The 20,587-nt window shown below is 41.7% G+C and overlaps 5 protein-coding genes across 6 annotated transcripts in view; 4 read left to right on the forward strand and 1 right to left on the reverse strand.

The window, feature by feature from the left end:
• Positions 1-2,075: 2,075 nt before the first annotated feature.
• On the forward strand, positions 2,076-5,572 carry actc1a (actin alpha cardiac muscle 1a). The gene is made up of 8 exons (XM_017411960.2): positions 2,076-2,182; positions 3,430-3,583; positions 3,693-3,821; positions 3,907-4,102; positions 4,190-4,351; positions 4,722-4,913; positions 5,027-5,208; positions 5,308-5,572. The coding sequence occupies exons 2-8, from the start codon at positions 3,455-3,457 to the stop codon at positions 5,449-5,451; spliced, it is 1,134 nt and encodes a 377-aa protein (XP_017267449.1). The 5' UTR covers positions 2,076-2,182; positions 3,430-3,454; the 3' UTR covers positions 5,452-5,572.
• A 679-nt stretch (positions 5,573-6,251) lies between these two features.
• On the forward strand, positions 6,252-8,486 carry LOC108233430 (rho GTPase-activating protein 11B). The gene is made up of 7 exons (XM_017411864.3): positions 6,252-6,507; positions 6,591-6,687; positions 6,906-7,162; positions 7,567-7,718; positions 7,797-7,904; positions 7,980-8,150; positions 8,232-8,486. Exons 1-7 carry the CDS (start codon positions 6,332-6,334, stop codon positions 8,363-8,365), a joined length of 1,095 nt encoding a protein of 364 aa, XP_017267353.1. The 5' UTR covers positions 6,252-6,331; the 3' UTR covers positions 8,366-8,486.
• A 560-nt stretch (positions 8,487-9,046) lies between these two features.
• On the forward strand, positions 9,047-12,537 carry LOC108233382 (neuroendocrine protein 7B2). Of its 2 annotated transcripts, none has more exons than XM_037981407.1 (6): positions 9,047-9,171; positions 9,527-9,752; positions 9,888-10,037; positions 10,225-10,334; positions 11,431-11,484; positions 11,658-12,537. In XM_037981407.1, the coding sequence occupies exons 2-6, from the start codon at positions 9,527-9,529 to the stop codon at positions 11,784-11,786; spliced, it is 669 nt and encodes a 222-aa protein (XP_037837335.1). In that variant the 5' UTR covers positions 9,047-9,171; the 3' UTR covers positions 11,787-12,537. The 2 variants fall into 2 exon arrangements, with proteins under 2 accessions (XP_037837335.1, XP_017267290.1); XM_017411801.3 differs by having other exon boundaries at positions 9,049-9,171; positions 10,222-10,334.
• Positions 12,538-12,638: 101 nt separating this feature from the next.
• grem1a (gremlin 1a, DAN family BMP antagonist) lies at positions 12,639-13,845 on the forward strand. The gene is made up of 2 exons (XM_017412048.3): positions 12,639-12,747; positions 12,915-13,845. The coding sequence occupies exon 2, from the start codon at positions 12,923-12,925 to the stop codon at positions 13,442-13,444; it is 522 nt and encodes a 173-aa protein (XP_017267537.1). The 5' UTR covers positions 12,639-12,747; positions 12,915-12,922; the 3' UTR covers positions 13,445-13,845.
• A 109-nt stretch (positions 13,846-13,954) lies between these two features.
• fmn1 (formin 1) overlaps positions 13,955-20,587 on the reverse strand; it is an 18,760-nt gene continuing 12,127 nt past the window's right edge. Inside the window, 5 exon segments of the mRNA XM_025005034.2 lie at positions 13,955-14,211; positions 14,337-14,418; positions 15,065-15,214; positions 16,044-16,095; positions 17,504-17,596. Of these exon segments, the coding sequence (XP_024860802.1) occupies positions 14,167-14,211; positions 14,337-14,418; positions 15,065-15,214; positions 16,044-16,095; positions 17,504-17,596 (422 nt within the window). The 3' untranslated portion in view covers positions 13,955-14,166.

Here is a 20,587-nt window from a genome sequence, read left to right on the forward strand (position 1 = left end):
GGGGGGGGGGGGGGGGGGGGGGGGTCGAAATGCAGAGGAGGCAGCTGTCAAGACAGAACGACTTCCTACATCACCTTATAAGGACGAAGGGCCCTCAAAACCATGACCCATTTAGGAGAAAACAGCTTTATCCTGATGAAGACCTTGTGACAAAAAAAGGATTCTGCCAAAAACTGCTCCTTTGACTTGAAGCGAGCTGTTGACCAAACACAGCGCGGGTTTCATCCAAAGGCTAACGTGATGTCAGAGTTTTAGCTTCGGTTCCAAATCTGTGCTTCTCGTTTCCTCCGAAACTGGAGTTTAAATGATCTGTTTTTCACTCCTGACTGCTGCAGACCATCACAGACCCCTGAGCGGCTCATACGCTGTCTCTGCTGCTGCTGCTGCTGGTGTAAAACTTTAAATATAGAAGCTTTGCTGTAGCTGGGAGACTTTAGATATGACGACACGTAATCTGTGGGGTACATCCAGCACCAATATGAGCTTATCCTCCCTGTTTTGTCTTTCAGAGCTGAGTTTATTCATGTATATTTTACCCTATGCGTTGAAGAAAACACCAAATGTTTTTAAAATTTGTTTAATGAACTTTCCAAAAAGGCTAACTGTTACCTGTGTGTGTGTGTTTGTCTGTAGCGCTAAATAAAATAGCAGTGGAAAGATTTTAATACAACCCTCAGAAAGCAGTTACCAGACGCACACCTATAACCAACGTTTGGAGTCAATCCCTTTCAAGATGGCCGCCACAGCCAAGCAAATTTACCAAAGGCAAAAATGGCAATAACTCTGTCATTTTTTAAATATATAAAGCTAAAATCTAGTGTGGTAGTAGCTGAGAGCAATTCCCAACACATACTCTGAGGTCTAACTGATCGCCCAAGATCTGTCAACTGTCTGCCTGTTAGCAAAATATCTCATAAACCACCGGACGGATTTTAATAAAACTCTCAAAAAGTAATCATTGGGCATACATCTACAGCTGATTAACTTTTGGAGTTAACTGAATTTAAGATGGTCGCCACAGCCAACTGACATTAGCCCAGCATATGCATCCCTTCAAGGAATGGCAGGCATTTAATTTTGAAATTGATCCTAATGATCTTTCCAAAAAACCTTGAGAGGTTAATCATCTTTTTAGAGGTTCATTTTTCGAGGAGCCAAGAGTCATAATTTAAAGGTACACTTGTGATGTCAAAGCCTGTAATATATTCAGTCCAGTCGGTTGTTTCCTCTGGGATGTTGCAGCACATGACTACAAATGGAATACTTCAGGGTGCTAATCGAGAAGGAGGGGGGGTATTTACATTCCTCCAGCCCTGACTGTGGCCTGATAGGGCTCCGGCGTGGGGATGCAGGCAGTGCACGGTGACGAATAAGGATCCCGAGCTGTCATCATGCAGCCGCTGGCACCGGCCACACTTTATCTCCCTAAAAGGAAACACAGGGTCCAATGAGGGGCTGGGAACCGTCAGCCGCTGCTCTTTACACATGCCGGCCCGCCACTCTGTCGACTGCAGGAGGTCTCCCTAATACTGCATCTCAGCTGTCAGGCATGTTTTCAGCCCCCCCTTTCCAGCCAACAGACATACCACAACACGAGCACAAGCTCCCCTTAGACGGCTCCTTACGCGAACAAGATCTCACGTTACTGTCACTCCCTGCAAACTCCCACATCCCCAGTGTCCTGTTTAAGCTTAGTCATATTATCTCGTTTGCAAGGACCCGAGGGGCCAGCTCCACAAAGTATGACTGGGAGATTTTAATATGCATGAATCTGAGTGGTGTAATCACTCTCACAACACCTTCACCAACCACATTCTCCTAATTTACAGTCCTAAATGAGCATAAAACACAGTCACATTTAACATATGTTGTCATTTAATTGTCCAGTTTTAATAAAACTCCACTTTGCTTCTGTTTACTGTGAGTCTGTTACGGCTTTTAAGCTGCCAAGTCAATATCTCTCCAGTTCGGAGGCATCCCTGACACAGGATCCACTTTACGTTGTCATTTTGCTGAGCAACACTTAATTTGGACTTGTATGAGGTCCCAAGCCCACCCACCAAAGCCCCACTAGCCCCCCCTCCGGCCTCCCAGCCTCAGCTTGCTGAAACATATTTAAGGAGCCCATCACAGCCTGGCCACTGTGTCCCAGCGGAAACTCCAGTCTGGTGGTTACAGCTTGGTGAGTGCCTGCGCGGTCTTGCTTTACTTTTTCATTTTTTAGTGCATTCAGGTCAGACAGGATGCTGTAGGAGATCAGAGCAACCGCAGCATGGATGTGGAGTAGCATTTATAGGGTTTTTCCTGTTCTTGTGTGAGAATCTGATTCAGGTGATGAGAGTAGAGCAGGATGCAAAAAAACAAACAAACATTAAACAGTTTGGTTTCAGGATTCAGACTGTGGGATGTTCTTACTGTGGAGAAGAACAGAATCAGCTCATATAAGTTCATTTTAGAAAATACTTGAAAACAAAATCCATCCTTGGTTTAAAAGTCCACATCAATAATGTGATGTGTAAAACAGAATTTAATCCAGAGTGGAAACCTAAAACTTACGTTAATAAAAGTTTAGTCTGTCGAGATCAAAAAGTAATCTTTAATATCGTCAAAGATGTGTTGATTTGATAAAAAATTAAACAAAGGACCAAATATAACAACCTGAAAGACTTTTTCCAAAGTATTTACTGGTATTTAAAATACAAGGTTGTACACTAAACCCCAAACTAACCCCAACTTTTTTTGTTGCAACTGCAGTAACAGCCATGCTCAACTGAATAACTTTTAATTTATTAACCAGTTAATTTGACTTGTCCATATAGTCAAGTTTGATTTATTTTTTGGTACCTTTTTCAAATTTGCAACAAGTTGCACTAATTTGAAAGGTGAATAAGATGAGCCTGACTCATCAAACCACCTCAGAGGAGCCATCCAAACAAGAAAGTTGGTTCCATCAGAAACCTACAGGCATGTTGGGTTTCATTCCTGAAGGTTCTTTGAAGCTTTACTAAATCAGCCACTGAACTGAACCTTGAACACGGATGCAGGAATCCTCGGGAGATCGGAGCACATGGTCTGCATCCAAACAGAAGTTTATTATGTGGTGACAGCCGAGACGAGACCCAGGCCTCCTGCGCCGCATCGCCTCAGCTGTTAACTGGCTCCAGCTTAACAATAAGATACTGAGGAGGGGTTGGGGGGGTCCTGAGGTTTAAAATAGACCTGTGACTGTGTTTGAGGGATTGAGCCGCATCCAGTTTTAGCTCTTTAGGCAGCAGCTTGACTCAGAGAGGAGATTAACGCCCTCAGCGGTGTCTTCATACTGACCGTAGTGACATGTTTTCAGTTAATTGATAGGAACTTTTCACTTCATGTTTGATTCATTTCACATGTTGACTCTTTCCCTGTGTTTTCCTATTTTGTCTCGTACAGAAGGCCTGCACAGATCAGAATAAACATGTGTGACGACGATGAGACCACCGCCTTGGTGTGCGACAACGGCTCTGGCCTGGTGAAGGCTGGGTTTGCTGGTGATGACGCTCCTCGGGCCGTCTTTCCATCCATCGTTGGACGCCCCCGTCACCAGGTTAGACAGCTAAAACCAGCCTCACTTTCTGAAACACTCAATTCATGAAAACACAACCCCATGTCTGTGTTCATTCTGAGATGACGAGACGTGTTTTTTTCACTCACAGGGTGTGATGGTAGGTATGGGACAGAAGGACAGCTACGTGGGAGACGAGGCCCAGAGCAAAAGAGGTATCTTGACTCTGAAGTACCCCATCGAGCATGGCATCATTACAAACTGGGATGACATGGAGAAGGTAAGAAATCAAGATATCGGCAACAAACATTAACAAATAATGAGGAGAGACAACGGTTATAATTATCTCTTTACTTATTTCTTAGATCTGGCACCACACCTTCTACAACGAGCTCCGTGTGGCCCCAGAGGAGCATCCCACCCTGCTCACTGAAGCCCCCCTTAACCCCAAAGCTAACAGGGAGAAGATGACCCAGATCATGTTTGAGACCTTCAACGTCCCTGCCATGTACGTGGCCATTCAGGCTGTGCTGTCCCTGTATGCATCTGGTCGTACCACAGGTGAGTCGGGAATCAGCCGTGCAGCAAGAAAGAAAACTTTCCAAATCTGATCTGTTTATTTTAGAAATTCCTGCTTTCTCTGGACAGGTATTGTGCTGGACTCTGGAGATGGCGTGACCCACAATGTGCCCATCTATGAGGGTTACGCTCTGCCCCACGCCATCATGCGTCTGGACCTGGCAGGTCGCGACCTGACCGACTACCTGATGAAAATCCTGACTGAGCGCGGCTACTCGTTCGTCACCACAGGTAAGACGGTGTGACAACATTCTTAACCTCATCATTCTCCACGGTGTAAGAATGTTTTAATAATTTATTATTTATGCAAAACTAAAGAGAGACTAAAACAAACCTAACTACAGGTCTTATTCTTAATCAAATAGCTGAAAAATAAACAATGTAATTGCAACCACAAGTGTAAAGTCTAATTTAGAAGACAAATAATTCACTGTATCTTGTCTTGACATAGTTTTATTGCAAATAAACTTACATTTAATATCACTTCTAATCAATTAAACCCCTCATTTGCCTCGTTTCTTTGCATATTGATCAGTCTGAGGTGTCAGTATTCATTTATACTTTATCTTATTTCTGTTTTCTGTTCATTTTTCTTCTTCAGCTGAGCGTGAGATCGTGCGAGACATCAAGGAGAAGCTGTGCTACGTGGCCCTGGACTTTGAGAACGAGATGGCTACAGCTGCCTCCTCTTCCTCCCTGGAGAAGAGCTACGAGCTGCCCGACGGTCAGGTCATCACCATCGGCAACGAGCGTTTCCGCTGCCCGGAGACCCTGTTCCAGCCTTCCTTCATCGGTGAGCACAAAACACAAATGCCTGTTTTCCTAAATGTATAACTTTTTAAAATGTTTTGACTGCGGTTACTGTTAGCTCTACAAGCACGTAACTTTTCAGGTTTATATTCCCAGGCATGGAGTCCGCCGGCATCCATGAAACTGCCTACAACAGCATTATGAAGTGTGACATCGACATTCGTAAGGACCTGTACGCCAACAACGTGCTGTCAGGCGGTACCACCATGTACCCGGGTATTGCTGACCGTATGCAGAAGGAGATCACTGCCCTGGCCCCGAGCACCATGAAGATCAAGGTAGGGATGACTCAACGGGAAATGGACTGATCTAACGAGCTTCGGCATGCTGGAAAAAACACCCTCAACTCGGCTCTTTTTCCTCCTTTCCTGCTGCAGATTATCGCTCCTCCTGAGAGGAAATATTCCGTTTGGATCGGCGGCTCCATCCTGGCCTCTCTGTCCACCTTCCAGCAGATGTGGATCAGCAAGCAGGAGTATGACGAGGCCGGACCCTCCATCGTCCACAGGAAGTGCTTCTAGATGTCCAATCTGTACCAAAACACCAACCAAACCAGCTTTCGTTCCATATCTTTATTTCTACTGTATTTTTTTAATGTATATACATGTACTGTTGTAATAAAAAATAGTTTTTTAAAAGTAATTTGGAGCGTTGGAGTTTGTCTCAATGTGTGAGTGGGGATCATTTATAATTTTAATTTTAAGATGCTCTAATTAACCTTATTGTTTTTGTAATGGTCACAATTAGCATTTGTAGTCACTTGTATAAATTACCTTCCTTACTATGTTGAAGAAATACTTTTAAAAGCATGCACTGGAATTTAATGATGCTTCACTAGTGACAAATCTTAACTTTATTGCAGAGTGTTCGCTGTCAGAGTCTGCAGGTGAAAACACGAGGATTCAGACTCAAACAAGGAATGATGAAGATGATCAAGTTCTAATTTAATGAACAAAAACAACAAGACAGACAGATGCTACCAAAAACTGAAGTATCAAGAGAAATAAATCCTAAAACAGAAAAAAAACAGATTGTGACAGTTTGTGGTCTTAAAACATCACACACAAACCGAACAAGTTTTCTTTTTAATTTCAGGATTGATTGAACGAAGAAATCTTTTTTTTTTTTGAGTAACTTAATATTAATTAAAACAATATTTATAGCCACTTTGTGACAAGAGATGTTTCTTTAAAAGCAGTTTGAACTGGGACAGATTAAAAGGTGAAAACTCATTTTTACTGTCTTCGTTGTGTCACCTGAACGCACCACCCTCCTTATCACAGCTGATATTGATGATTGTAATGAAGCTCATCTCCTGACTCATTAGTGGGTTTCCTCAGTGATTTAGACTTTAAATTGAGACTCTGAAAGTCCCTTTTTTGTAAACTTTTTAGTGAAATAATGAAGGCTTCAGACAGTAATGTAATCCGATTTCACCTTCAAGTCCTTTATGGGATCTCTGTGAAAGGTTTTGAAAAGAAAAAGGACAAACTGATCTTCAGCGGCGCAAAGGTTTTTGGAGCTCCCCTGGAAAATTTACCCAGACGATACAGTCCTGAATTTGGCCTTGTACCCTGGTGAGTGGAAACCCAAAGATCGGAATGTCTGATGACACTTGGAAGAATGAATAAATTATTATTAAATATGATGTGTGTTTCAGCTTCTTGGTGGAGGCTTGTTGTTTCCTGTTGGAGCGTGCTGGGACTGTGGGCCTGTTCAGGAAACCAGGCTCTCTTCCTCGCATTAAAAATCTAAGGGTAAGATCTATTTTTTTTTTTTTTAATTTTTTTTTTTTTTCAGTTGCACCAACAGGTGGTTTGAACAGATGCTGATCTCCTGTATTTACTGTGATCGTGCAAAATACCCAGCAAGCTTTAAATTCTGCATTAAAGGTGGATGTTTCTGACTTGAAACCAGTGTACTGGTAATTCTGCTGTAGGGTTGTAGAAGCTGAGTGTCCCTGTGTCTGGTTCAGGCGAAGCTGAACGACGGCGAGAGGTGCCCGTCCACAGCCTTCCCGTATGATGTTGCCACCCTCATCAAGCAGTTTTGCAGGGAGCTTCCAGAGCCCCTGTTCCCTTCGAAGCTCCACGCCGCTCTGCTCAAAGCTCAGGGACTGTCCGACCTGCAGGACAGGATGGCCGCCCTCCAGCTGCTGTCCTGTCTGCTTCCAGCCAGAAACTCCTCCTGCCTGTATTATCTGTTCGACTTCCTCTGCAAAGTTTCTAAAAGGTGTGGAAGTGAAGCTGCAAATGGTGCGGGGACATCAGGCCCCATAGTCAAATGAACAAAAGGGTTATTTGACACAAATGGTTTAGTTGTTTTGGGGAAATAAACTGGACTATGGGGGGAAAAAACTGAATAAATGTAAATAAATCAGTCTTGGGCTGATTCAGAACCTCCTTGGTGTCTCATTATGCCAGATTGCAGTGTCTGGTTACCAGTATTCACCTTAAATGGGTCTTAAGTATTTTACACAATGTGATTAAAATATTTTGGTCCCTCCTATCTGTACATGCACCAGGTTAAGCATTTAACCTGGTGTGTAGTTTTTCTTTTATGGAAAGATGAACTGAATCTAAAAGGGTATCTGTAAGCTATGAACTGATCTATTTTTTTCTTTCTACTCTTCTCAGATGCGCTGACAACCTGATGACCAGCTCCAATCTCGCGACAGTTTTCGCTCCATGTCTGTTGCCGCCTCCAAACAAGGCAGAGATGTCTGAAGGACGACTCAAACTCAGAGTTCTCGTGCTGCAGACCTTCATTGAAAATCCCCATCTGTTTGGTAAATGAGCAATCGGATAGTTTTCACTGCATTTCTACATTAATGGTAATGCCTGCTTTTGATCGCCACGCCTGTTAGGTGTGATTCCCAAAGACGTAATGGACAGTATGGAGTTTCTCATGAATTTTCATTTCCTGAAAGATGTAAATGCAAAGAAAGGAAACCAGAAAAACCATGCTTTTAAAGGTAAAAAGCAACAGAAGTTACAGAAATTTAAGCGTTTAAAGTTTCTCATTGACCCCCATTTCCTCATACACGCAGTGATTCGATCTGTGAAGACGGTGTCTTGGATTCAGGGTAGATCAAAGCTCAGACGTGGAATCTCTGAGCCGAGACGCTTGTCCAGTGGAGACAAATCGAAGCTGAGGAGAAGCCTCGGCCTGGATAGTTTCCCCAACATCCAGCTGTTCAGGGCCTGTGTGCTTCATCCAGGTAAATGCAGCGTGAAACAGGAAGTGTTTCTCTCTCTCTCTCTCTCTCCTGCAGGAAGGCATGACACAAAACTGTTTTTAGATCAAGGTTTCAGACCTGCAGCAGCGGTGACCGACGGTTTGAACCCTGCAGACAAAGAGTTGAGCAGGCATCCCGTGCTCACGGCTGTGGAGAAACTGCAGCTCGCAAACTGGAGAAGACGCTCCGCTCCATAATTTATCTAATCTCGTTTGTTAGCCCTCATCTGAGGGTGAATTTTATTTATTTTATCTTATAATTTACTGTAGTCCAAAGCAGCCAACTTTATACATTTTTAATAAATGTTTGTCACAAGAGGACTGCTGTTTTGTTTTTTCTTGTTTATTACATCTGCAAGTACTTTGAAAGTGTTGTTAGACTGTGTGAAGTAAGTTATTTCTTTAAGGGATTTACCAGAAACACAAATACGAGTTCGTATTTCTATCTGGGGGGGGTTATATTTCACGAAGGAATGGTGCAGGAACTTATAGTAATGTAGTTTTTGCACATCTTAAGTTAAAAACTATCCACAAACACTGTTTGAATTTTGTGGTAACCTGTAAATGAGCTTCAAAATGTAACTTAACGCTAAATATTTTTTGAATAACATGTCAATGTATGCCTTACATTGAAAAATCTGATGTAATGCTACAAATATTAGAGGATTTTCGGTTGCTAAGCAACAGTTTCTGAACCGGAAACTGAGTCTGCGCAGATCATTAATGACACCGGAAGTGTAATCCCTTCAAAGTAAAGCTAAGCGTTTCAGACAACTTGCCCGAGGCACAAAATGGAATGAGCGCTGTTGAGACTTAAAGATATAGATGATAGACACAAAAGGGTGGTATTTGCTTTATATATGTTGATATGCTTGTGAACGTCGAGATGTCGAAAGCGAAGAAGCCTTTTACTTTGAAAACCGGAAACGTTTGCCTTCTCGCTAGCATAATGGCGATGGTCGCTAGCTTGATAGAGGATTAGCAGGTTCCTCCGCCAATACGAGGTAAGAGGTAAAAATAAATCCCGAAATCTCATTTAGAACATTTTTTTTTTAGAGATTTATTTTTAGCTATGCAATTATAAAGAAAAACGGAATAAATGAAATGGAGGTTTTCTTGTAAAGGTGTGTTCGGGTCATTTAAAGGCTAATTACATCGGCTCTGTTTACAGAGGGAGTTGCGCATCATCAAAGCTTTACTCCATTTTAAAGACAGTAACCTGCCTTTTTTAGTTTATATTCACCACAATTGTCTTCATTTTCTTTGTGTAAGTTCTGGGGCCTTAAATAGATGTAGCCTATTAGGTTGTTTTAACAAGAAGCAGCTGTTTGTGAAATGACACGCCTCTGTGTGTGGCAGATGACAGAAATGGGACCGTCGGCGCGGTTGTCGTTGCTCGGCCTCCTCCTGTGCCTGCAGGTCGGCGGGGCTCCGGCCCGCAGCCCCCGCACGGCCGACAAGGTGTCGGAGGCCGACATCCAGCGGCTGCTGCACGGCGTCATGGAGCAGCTGGGCATCGCCCGGCCCCGGGTGGAGTACCCCGCACACCAGGCCACGAACATCGTGGGGCCTCAGAGCATACAGGGTGGGTTATTCTCAGGCAGATGTGTTTGGCTCTTTCACTCAGATTATCAGCTGTTAGGTTCACATACAGATGATAAATGTGAAATGTGATGAAAGGAGTCTGTTTCTGACCTCTGTGCATGTTTGCCCCCACCAGGTGGAGCTCACGAAGGGCTGCAGCACCTCGGTCCTTATGGGAACATTCCCAACATCGTGGCCGAGTTGACCGGAGACAACGTTCCCAAAGACTTCAGTGAGGACCACAGCTACCCGGACCCTCCAAACCCCTGTCCTCTGGGGAAAACAGGTGGAAGATCCTCACTCTGAGCCTTATTTTTTTTAATTTCGCAAAACCAGCAGGGTGTAAATATGACTCCTTATGTAGGCGCAGTGCACAAATAGCATAATAATCACTTCCTGATGCGCTACAAGCATTTTTAAGGTTCCTCTGCGAGCTTTAAATATCACGCTGTGTCTTTTTGCGCCCACAGCAGGAGACGGATGCTTGGAAAACGCCCCTGACACGGCCGAGTTCAGCAGAGAGTTTCAGAAACACCAGCACCTGTTCGACCCGGAACATGACTACCTAGCTCTGGCAAAGTGGGTGAGTACAGAGTCGGGCAGGAAGGATTTAAATATTCTCAACACGGATTCATTTCTTGATGATTTGTTCTGTTACTAAAAGCTTCTTTTGTCCCTAAACTGCAGTCCAAAGAGAAACTCAACACAGAAAAGATGAGAGTTTGCAAAAACTTGTCAGTTATGACCTGTTTTTTTATTTTAATTCACAGTATGTACACTCACATTTACTTTCACTAAAGTACGTCTAGCCACACACACACACACACAAATATAAATCTCATTCATTTGGCAAATCTAGGGTTCAATAAAATGTTCTAACTGAACAAGAACAAGGAAGAAGTCTAATCATCTCTCAGAAACCACTAAGAGAGCACTTTAGATCCCAATAATGAACTCCATGTAGTTTAAACAGAAAAAGAACATACTTTACTAAAATAAACTCGAGAAATTGCATTTTCTGTGAAAATAAAGCTGAAGAAATTTGCTGAAGAAGCTAAAACTGAGCTAAAAGTAGCAGAACAGTAGCTAAAACAACTAAAAGTAGCAGAAAAAGACTAAACTAGAGCCAGCAGCTGGAACAGATTTTTGTTTTTGAAGGAACTGAAGCGATCTCAGTGTATTTCTGAGGAAAATATTTGTAAATAAAGTTCCAAACCCAGAACTGCGAGCACCCATCTCCCGAATGAGCCGAATATTTAGATTTATAAAATATAAATGGTTAAAACAGCAAACTGTGTAGAAGCAGTTGGTTAGCAGGAATAAAAAGAGGAAAACATCATGAATGCTGAGTCAGCATTCAGTCTTAGACCCAAACAAGGTGTTATCATCCTGAGATGGACACACTCGTCTCTTATTTTGTCTTACGTTTGTTAAAAATGATGCAGCAGTAATAGTTCCTCTCATATTTGTAACTAAAGTCAGGATCAGAGTTTTACCTGTTAGAAGTTTAAACAAAAATACAGTAAAATGTTCGTTACTCTCTGGTTTTGTTTGTCTTTAAATCTGTTTCCCGCAGAGTTTTAATGTCCTGAAAACATTATTCAGGAAATTTCTTGCCTGTAACACTAAAGATGTGTGACTTTCCCTCTAAAATGATTTGTTTCTGCGCCTCCTTACAGAACAAGGAGCTTCTGTACCAAAAACTGAAGGGTGGACCAAAAAGAAGAAAAAGGGTATGATGTTTGATTGCCTTTTTTTCTTTTCCTGTTTGATTACGTCTAAATAAAACCAAATAAGCATCACTTAAACAGAGTAAATATATATATTATATGCGCTGATTCCTTTTGGACCTATATTAGTACTTCATGAATGTGTATTTTTATATATTTGACGCTTCTGTCCACAGAGTGTCAACCCATACTTACTGGGCCAGAGGCTCGACAACGTAGTTGCTAAGAAATCCGTTCCCCACTTCCCCGAGGAAGAGGAGGAGAAAGCCCCGACCGCCCCAGCTCCCAGCAAACCTACAACCTAAACTCCTCCAACTCTTAGTTCTTCGCATCACATCGGTGGGATTGGGTCAAGTGTTGAATGTTTTACAGCTTTATTTAAATATATATAAACCGGAGCAGATCTTTGTTTGTGATTCGTCTGCCGTTTATTCCCGACATGTTGCATGAGAGGACTCAGCTGAGACGTCTCAGTGAAAAAGGGAAAGGTCACATTTTCCTTAAAGGAGTTATTTTTTATTTTTGAGCCTCGGAGCGTTAATTGGAGTTTGTCTTATAAATAAATTTGAGCAGAAATTAAATGTAGAATAAGAGTCAAAATCCAGACGTAATCTCCAGAGGGAAAACAGCTTTAACTTTATGAATAAAAACTTTTTTTTTTTTTTTTTTAAAGATCAAGCGTTTAAAGCCTGCTGGAGAGTTTGTTCATTCACAATAACAAAATGTAAGTTCTTAAATCCAGAATATTAAAATGTGAGGTTTAAACCCGCAGCTGTAAAAAGATAAACTGAATGTTAAATCGTAAAGTTCTGTTAATCAGTTTCACCGTCCAGTTTTTGTGTGCCGTCACTTGCCTGTTATATCAAGAATTCATATCCTTAAAGTAATGATTAATAGCACATCTTTGTTTGTTTGAAGGAATGATTGTGGACTGTTTCCTGCAGCAGCAGCAGGGAGTCTCTGCAGACTCCTCTTATCTTGTTTACCACATCTTGTCAAAATGTTTGTGTTCTGTTTTTGTTCTGTGAAGTCAAATAAACGATTTATCTGCATTGACAAACTCTGCTGGTCTGTTTTTTTTCAAGTTCTCAGACTGATAAGGTGAGGATCTGGGTTTTGGGGGTGGGCGGGTTCTGCTGCTGAAACTGAAGACCTGATGGAGACGTTGGTGAAGACGCTTCAGAAGACGCGGAGCTTCAGGGTGAAACTCACCCTGTTACTGTGACAGGATAAAGGCTTCCAGTGAGGGGCTGTTACACCCAGCAGGTAAATCAACTACCAGCTGCATATTTTGCTTCCTGAAATCAAACAACCTTGTGTTTAGGAGAAAAACGCTCCACGTGCGCATTTGCTTTCATGGGTAATTCGTGCGTAAAAGCTGCGCGTAAAACCCTCTCCGTCGGTGACATACTCCTCCGATGTTTCCCTTTCAGGTTCAACGATGCCGTCCCCCTCAGTGCTGATCTTTGCCACAGTCTGGGCTCTGCTGCAGTCCCCGCCGAGCAGCGCGGAGCCGGGGACATTTCAAGGCAAGTTCAACCCGAACGAGTCGGAGGGGTGTCTCCTGCCGCCCATCGGCGGGCTTCTCTCCCGCGGAGCTGGCTCCGTGGCCTCCACGGACGAGGTGCTGGAGTCCAGCCAGGAGGCGCTGCTCGTCACGGAGCGCCGGTACCTGCGGCTGGACTGGTGCAAGACGCAGCCGCTGAAGCAGACCATCCGGGAGGACGGCTGCCTGAGCCGAACCATCATCAACCGCTTCTGCTACGGCCAGTGCAACTCCTTCTACATCCCGCGGCACACGTACCAGGAGGGGGGCGTGTTCCAGTCCTGCTCGGCCTGCAAACCCAAAACCTTCAGCACCGTCACGTACACGCTCTTCTGTCCGGGGCAGACGCCCAGCACGCGGAGGAAGCGGGTCCAGCGCGTGAAGCAGTGCCGCTGCGCGACAGTTAAAACGGAATGAAGGGAACGAAACGGACTGAGGAGAAATGTGAGGAACTTGTCTGAAAAAATAAATAATTAGACACGAGACTCGTTCAGGAGCCCAGCTGCTCTCTAGCTTGACCCAAAGGTAAAAAGTAATCATTCTTATTCCAAAGAGTCAGACATTGTTTTCATAAATTTCACCTTCAGAGGATTGTTGGCACATGTGTTTGTGATGTTCCCAAAGAGTTTCCTTCCAGTGGAATGATTTTTCATGACATGCAGGCTGATGGATAGTTTGGCTGTTTCCACTGTGTGGGATTTTAATCTGAACATAGCAACATTTTCTTCTTTTTATTTGATATTCACGTTTTAAACTTCACTGCTGATTGCTTCTTGATTTGACAGCTAATTAGTAAATTACGTATTCCTACAATACCTGTAAATAAAACCACAATCAAGAGACCCCAACACATCTTACTGATCTGATCAGTGTTTGTGGGTGAATGTAAGACCGTCAGAAAAAAAGGAAAGAATTGATGCAAAATGATGATTTTAATTTAGGAAATAATAGTTTATTATTTAAATCTTTACATTTTATGTAACAAACTACAAAGCTGTTAAGAGTGAGTATTTTGAAAGCGTATAACTCTGACACTTTGGTTTGGTTCCGGATCTGGTTCCGTTCTGGTCCAGCTTTGTGAGGATAATTCTTTCATTCCGTCGCTGCAGAATGTACCGTTATCCTTACTCCGGAGTTTTTTAAGTTGTGGGCGTGTTGGCTTCTTTCTGACGCAGTCGCTCTTTCTGTCGGGGGTAAAATAATGGATTACACGCACAGCTGAGCCAACTTGTTCCATATTCTTTGTCACTGGCAATATTTCATTCAAACGGTGCTTTTGCTGCAATAAATCACCTAAATCCAGTCTTACCAGGCTGTTGGGGTTGATCTTTCTCGTCTCCACCTTCTTCTCTCCTGTGATCCTCTTCACTAACAGCTGAGCTTCTTTTAACCTGTTGTTTCAGAACCGTCAATCAAACTGGAGCATTTAGAAAAGCAAATATCTAACAAGACGGTGTTCAATTATTCATTAAGATGAGACACGAACAGTGAAAATGATCAAGAAAGATAATGTTTCAGCCATGACAGTTTCAGAATACATAAATTACTCATCTTTTTTTGTTTCCAAACTACTCAGGATTATTACTGCCTGTAAACGAGGAGGTTAGGACACTTTGGTTGGTCTCGACTTTAAAAATACTTCCATAAAAGACTCCGAGGCAACACCAGATTCTCTTGGAAGAAAAGGGATGATTGCCCGACAGCCGTATGAGGCACAAATTGGTGAAATGGTGATGTCATAAAGTGTTACCACCTGGTTCAGTGCAGTGGTTTTCAAAGCTGGGGTCGGGGCCCCAGTGTGGGCTGTAAAACACCAAGTGGGGGGCTGGAACTTTAAAAATAATCACCAATAGCATATTTAGTCTGGACTATTACAAAGAGAAAGAATAAATAATATGAGGGCTGACAGAGTTCTTAAAAAACAGTCGTCCCTGCAGCTTTTATTTTGTGGGTCTGACGCTGAGACGTTTGTTGGTACAGTGGATAATTTTCTTAAATTCTGCACTGAAAAGTTCGGCCCACAGAGCCGTTCTCTACCTTTCTTTTGAGATGTTCTTGTTCTCTCTCTTCCACCTGGCCTTGAAATCAGCGCAGAACTCGAACCAGAGCATGAAGAGGTGTCCGGACGTCGCCTCCTTTTCTCCCGGTTTGGGGTTCAGGCCGAAGTACAGAACCACGTCCTGGAAACTGAACGCAAAGAGAACAAGAAGAGCAAAGTGGAAACGTGAGGTTTCAGTTAAACATTAGTGCTCGATCTAACACCATTACCTGTTTAATCTAACCTGTTATTAAAGCTTAATACACCTGCAGGTTTGGAGTGTTGAACAGTGATTGTGTGTGTTGGATTTATTGTATTCAGTTTGATATTTTGTTGTGAATTGGTGCAAAATAAACTAAATAAACTAAAAAACAATGATTTTGTTGAACTTGCTGCTAACTGGTTTCTCGTGAGCGAAAAACAACTTTACTGAGGAAAAAAAGGTCAGAAACAGATGTAAACCAAAAAAGGCTAAATTTGAATTGATGAAAAACAATCAGAGTCACAGAAAATATGGAAAAATAAGTGAATAACTGGAAAGATGACATCAAATGATCAAGAAGAAAGTAATGGAACGAGATTATCAGTGATGACAGAGATGTAAATGAAATGATTTTCCTAAAATCAAAAGATTCAGAAGAATAAAAAGTTAAACAGCTAACCGAAAACGCTGTAAGCATTCCGAAAAGCAAAAACACAAGAACTGTTTCAGTGAAAACAACATGCACGGTTTAAATGCTGCAGGAGAAATCTGAACGAAATGTTGAGAAAACAAAAGTAAAGTTAGGAAAAGAGGAAAAGATGGGAGCAGATGGGAGCAGATGGGAATTAGAAAATGGGGGAAAATGCACAACAGGGATGATATTACCACTGAGCCCTCCCGTCTAATGAGTGTTTTTAAATCATGGTAGAGGACAGAGAAAACGGTGCTTTTAAAGTAAAACCACCAAACATTGCATCAACAGTTTGATTTCCCACCTTTTCTGGACGTTCATCAGCTGAGAGGAAGCTTCTGCGTGCTCCTTTTGTGCTGCAAAGAAACAAAAAGGAAATGTTTTACTTGGATTCTCCCTGCGGAGAATCAGTGGATTTAAAAAGCTGAAGGAACCAGTGAGGAGACACTGGAGGACGAGGACCTCCTGTGGTGGAGCCAGACGATCTTTAAAAACATTAATTACACGTTCATTTATTCAACAAAGGAGCAAAGCGTTTCTAACACAGTAACAGGTGTGCTGCTTGTCATCCGCCTGGCAATCTGGGAATGTTTAGAGGATTGGTTTCAGACTCCAGAAAAATGCTCAGGACAGGAAATTCTGAAAAAAAAAAAAAGAGTTATGGTTTGGTTTTATTCTGATGCAGGTTCATGAAATAAAGACAAACTCTTTGCTGCAGACGAGCTCAAGAGAACAGGAGGAGAATCAGGTTTTCTCTTTGCATTGCTGCCTCACTGCACCGTTTTTAGATCCCGAGCAAAAACCAGTTTACAAGCATGTTGCTGTTTAATATTTCTGAGCAGTGAAACAGGAAAGTCTGAAAGTCTGCCTGATCCCTATCTTCTTGTCTAGTCTTTACTCTGAATCAATCCTGTCTGTCTCACACACACACACACACGCACACACACACACACACACCAAAACCTCCTCAGCTTTAGGGCAGATGATGACAAACATCATTAGATGAGTTCGAGCTTTGAAGGATTAACAATAGTCTTTAGAGCGGCAGAAACTAACTATATTTTGAAACTATCTAAATGAAATAAAAGATCAAAGACATGAATAAGATTTACAAAAAAAGAAAATAAAGAAATAAATCACACACACGGGCAAGTAATCGTGAAGAAAAAGAAGATTCTCCCTCTCCTCAAAAAGTAAACAAATAAAACAGCAGGTTTACTGAAACGAGACGTTCAAGTATCAAGAAAGGAACAAAACAAAAAAATCTGACAGGTAATCAGAATGAAAATTTAAAAAATCAGTGCAAATTACCAAAAAGACCAGAAGCTATGTGAAAAAAAGAAGCCACTGTAACCAAAACAGCCGACAAAATATGACCAAACTAAAACAAGGTGACCCAAAATAAAATATGGGAGAAAATGAACTAAAATGAGATGATAAATGACCAAAAATACTCACGAATCATTGAGAAGTTACTGACAGAGTTCAAACAAATCTGCAAAGACTTTCATTCTCTCGAACTGATCTAATCTGACCCGGAGAAGAAGGTTTAAAATAATTTATAAGAGGAATAAAGGAGCAAACAGACTGGCTGTAATATGTTAGATCAGATGAACCACGAGTCTTAAAAACATGAAAATAATCACCCGAGTGAAGAGAGAGTGAAGCGTTACCTGAGCTCTGCAAACTATTCTTACACATTATTTCTGAGACATTTGTAAGAAGAAATGTAACATCGAGGAGCTCCAGGATGAAGTTTCTCACCGGTGAGAAGGAAAACCTCCATCTTGTCCTTGAACGGCTGCAGGTGCTCTTCAGGAGAGTCCGAACAGACTTCCTGCACGTTTTTCTCACAGTCTGAGGAACACAAACAACAGGAATAAATAAAAAAATAAGCATTTAGGATGAAACGATTAAAATAAATCAATTTTAATCAATAATCCTGAAACAGCAGGCAGCTTCAGCTTCAGGTTTTATGTTTTGTTTCAGCCTCAAACTTTAAAATTACTGTTTTAATTTGTGAAGATCACAAAAATCATCTGGTTTGCTTGTCTGGATTTTATATTTAGGACTAAAGTTGTTAATTTTTACACTCATAAGTATTTTAAAATAATTTTAAAGACCTTTTTATGACTATATAAATACAGTTCTCCGATCATGAACCTTTTTCTAGAGGGTTTAATCAAATTAGTTTATCTAAATGACCAAGCTGAGCTGAAAAAGCTGGTTTAAAATGTTAACAATGTTTTTTGTTATGAAATCATAAACTTCCTCGTTTTGTGGATGTTGCTGATTTTTTTTGCCAAAGATGGCGTCGAGACCCGAAAAATAGCAACTTAGGGGTCCTGAGATCATCAGAAAGATCGTTTCTATGTGCATGTTTTTACTGTGGTTGTCACAAAGGATGAAAACAATATCCAGAAATTTAAAAAGTAATATAATATGAGCTATTTGTGTTGTCATAATGACTCGTTTATTTACTGTTTCAGAGAAGTTTGTAGAGTTTGTAGCTTTGTTGTTATTCTGGAGGTCAGATCTGACAGAAACATGTAACTTTAAAGTTCTTATTTGGCATTTTTCTTTAATTTAAACATGTTTTTTAAAGCCTGTTATGTGTTTTCTTTTATATAGTCACTGCTTTGGTGTTTATTAATTCAATTTATGTCAAAAACCTTCACACATTTGTAACGAACCAAAGTATTTCTGTTAATTATTGTGCAAAATAATGACCCAAATGCACAACAAAGACCTCCAGTTCAAAGCATTTCTTTGATTTTAATCATGTAGAATATGTAAGTGATGCAGTTTTTTAAGTAAACTGGGTTCATGGTTCGAGGAGACGCGGAGATAAAAGACAAATGAGCAGCTCCACCTGGGCCTCGCTCAGATCCCGCTCACTGAGATTCATTCAAAGATGGTGGCGCTCCCTCTCCGTCCTCCTCTGCTCTGCGTCCAATCAGCGGATCAGAGGAGCCAGTCTGCAGAGCCAGTCATAATAGAGCCGAGGCCCCGGGGACCCCCCTCCTGCCATCTCTCAGATAAGATTACAAAAGAATACTGTTTTCATTTGGGATTTGTGTAAACTGTTGAGACGGGTATCTCTCAGAGCATTGTGTGAGGAGCCTTTCTTTTTGTTCCTTTTTGTTTTTTTCTCTTCTTTGTCTGGACCAAAGTTTGCTTATTTCAGACCGAAGAGGGTCACGTAAACACGGAGCTCGGCAGAAACACAAACCGTGGTGGTTTTGTTTCACACTGAGGGATGGATGCCTTCATGAAGAGGTTCTGGGGTTTTCACAATGATTGTTCCTCTCATTAATCAAACGATTACCTCCAGCAGGAAAACAAAACGTCAGATATCAGCTACACAAAACAGCACATAAAGACAACACAAGGTTGCTTTAAAATCTCTAAGCATGCTTCCAATGATCAGATTTATGATTTTGTATTTTGTCTTTAGCAGGAAGGTTGCAGGATGTCTTCCTGACCCGGGGCCTTTCTGGGTGGAGTTTACATGCTCTCCCTGAGCTCATGTTGGGTTTTTACTCCGGGTTCTCCAGTTTCCTCCCACAGACCAAAAACATGCATGTCAGGTTAATTGGTAACTCTTAAATTGTGCCTAGGTGTGAGTGAGAGGGTGAATGGTTGTCTCGTGTCCCTGCGATGGACTTGCGACCTGTCCAGGGCGTCCCCTGCCTCTGATGGAGACAGACACCAGCTCCCAGAAAGGTGAAGCTGGCGAAGAAAATGGATGGATGGATTTTAGCGGGACACGAAGCACAGCTTGATCTCGTGCAGGCAAGGATTCGTGCACAGCAAACACTCTTACTAGTAACCCATTTTTACCACTTTTTGCCTAACTAGTTGGAGCAGAAGTCATACTAGTCAGCAATTTTTCCACATTAGTAGCACTAAAGTCCCAATTAATGAGATGACTGGACTAAACTAGTCAACTGCTGCGTCGTAAAAGTTAACCAGTCAACACAATTTATGCATACTAGTTGGCTAGTTAACAAATTAGGCACACTAGTCGACAAGTTGGTATTTTTTAGCTGCATTGATTAACTAGTAAGGATCAAAACATATCAACTAGTGAGCATTTTAGTGTTTACTGTTAGGATGTGAGTTTTTGTATTATGTTTTATCTTCATATTTCAGTTCGAGTTTATTGTTTGTTATTTAGTTGTCTCTTCCCTGTGCCTCAGCCACCATTCACTTCTCCTCAGTCACTCTCTCTCTTCCCTTTTCTCACCCATCTACACCTGCCTCTAGCTCCTTAATCATCTCACCTGTGCCCACTTCCACTAATCACCCTCTGCTTTTAAAACCCAGTCACTTTCCACAGTTCCCTGCTGGTTCATTGTCATACTCTTGTCTCCCTGATGTGCTGTCCATTTTTGCTCGTGCCTTATCGTCTCCCAGTGGTTCATCTTTTGTCTCAGGTCTGTTCAGGTTTTGTTTAGTTCGTTAAGGTTTTTGTATTTAGTTTAGGTTTTGCTGCCACGTCAGCCTTTGTTTTTGGGTTTGCCTTTTATTTCTAAATAAATTCGTTGTTTTTTCAACATGAGTCTGCGCTCAGGGTTCGCCTCTTTCCACCCCGTTCATGACATTTACTAGTCTACAAGTTCAAGGTTTTAGGTTGCATTCGACTAGTCAGTCCCTTCAGGATTTTGCGGTCATTTTTTGTGATTGTTGCGACTAAAATGTCTAATTTCACAGGGCATTTTCCTAAAAGTTGCCTTTTTTTTTTTTTACTAAAATCAATAAAAAAACATAACTTTTAATATATAAACCAAAAATACTTCCTAGTTTTGTAAGATAATTCCCAGCAAACATTGACATTCTCAAAAG

Source organism: Kryptolebias marmoratus, linkage group LG19 (genome assembly GCF_001649575.2).
Source record: "Kryptolebias marmoratus isolate JLee-2015 linkage group LG19, ASM164957v2, whole genome shotgun sequence".
Classification (NCBI taxonomy): domain Eukaryota; kingdom Metazoa; phylum Chordata; class Actinopteri; order Cyprinodontiformes; family Rivulidae; genus Kryptolebias; species Kryptolebias marmoratus.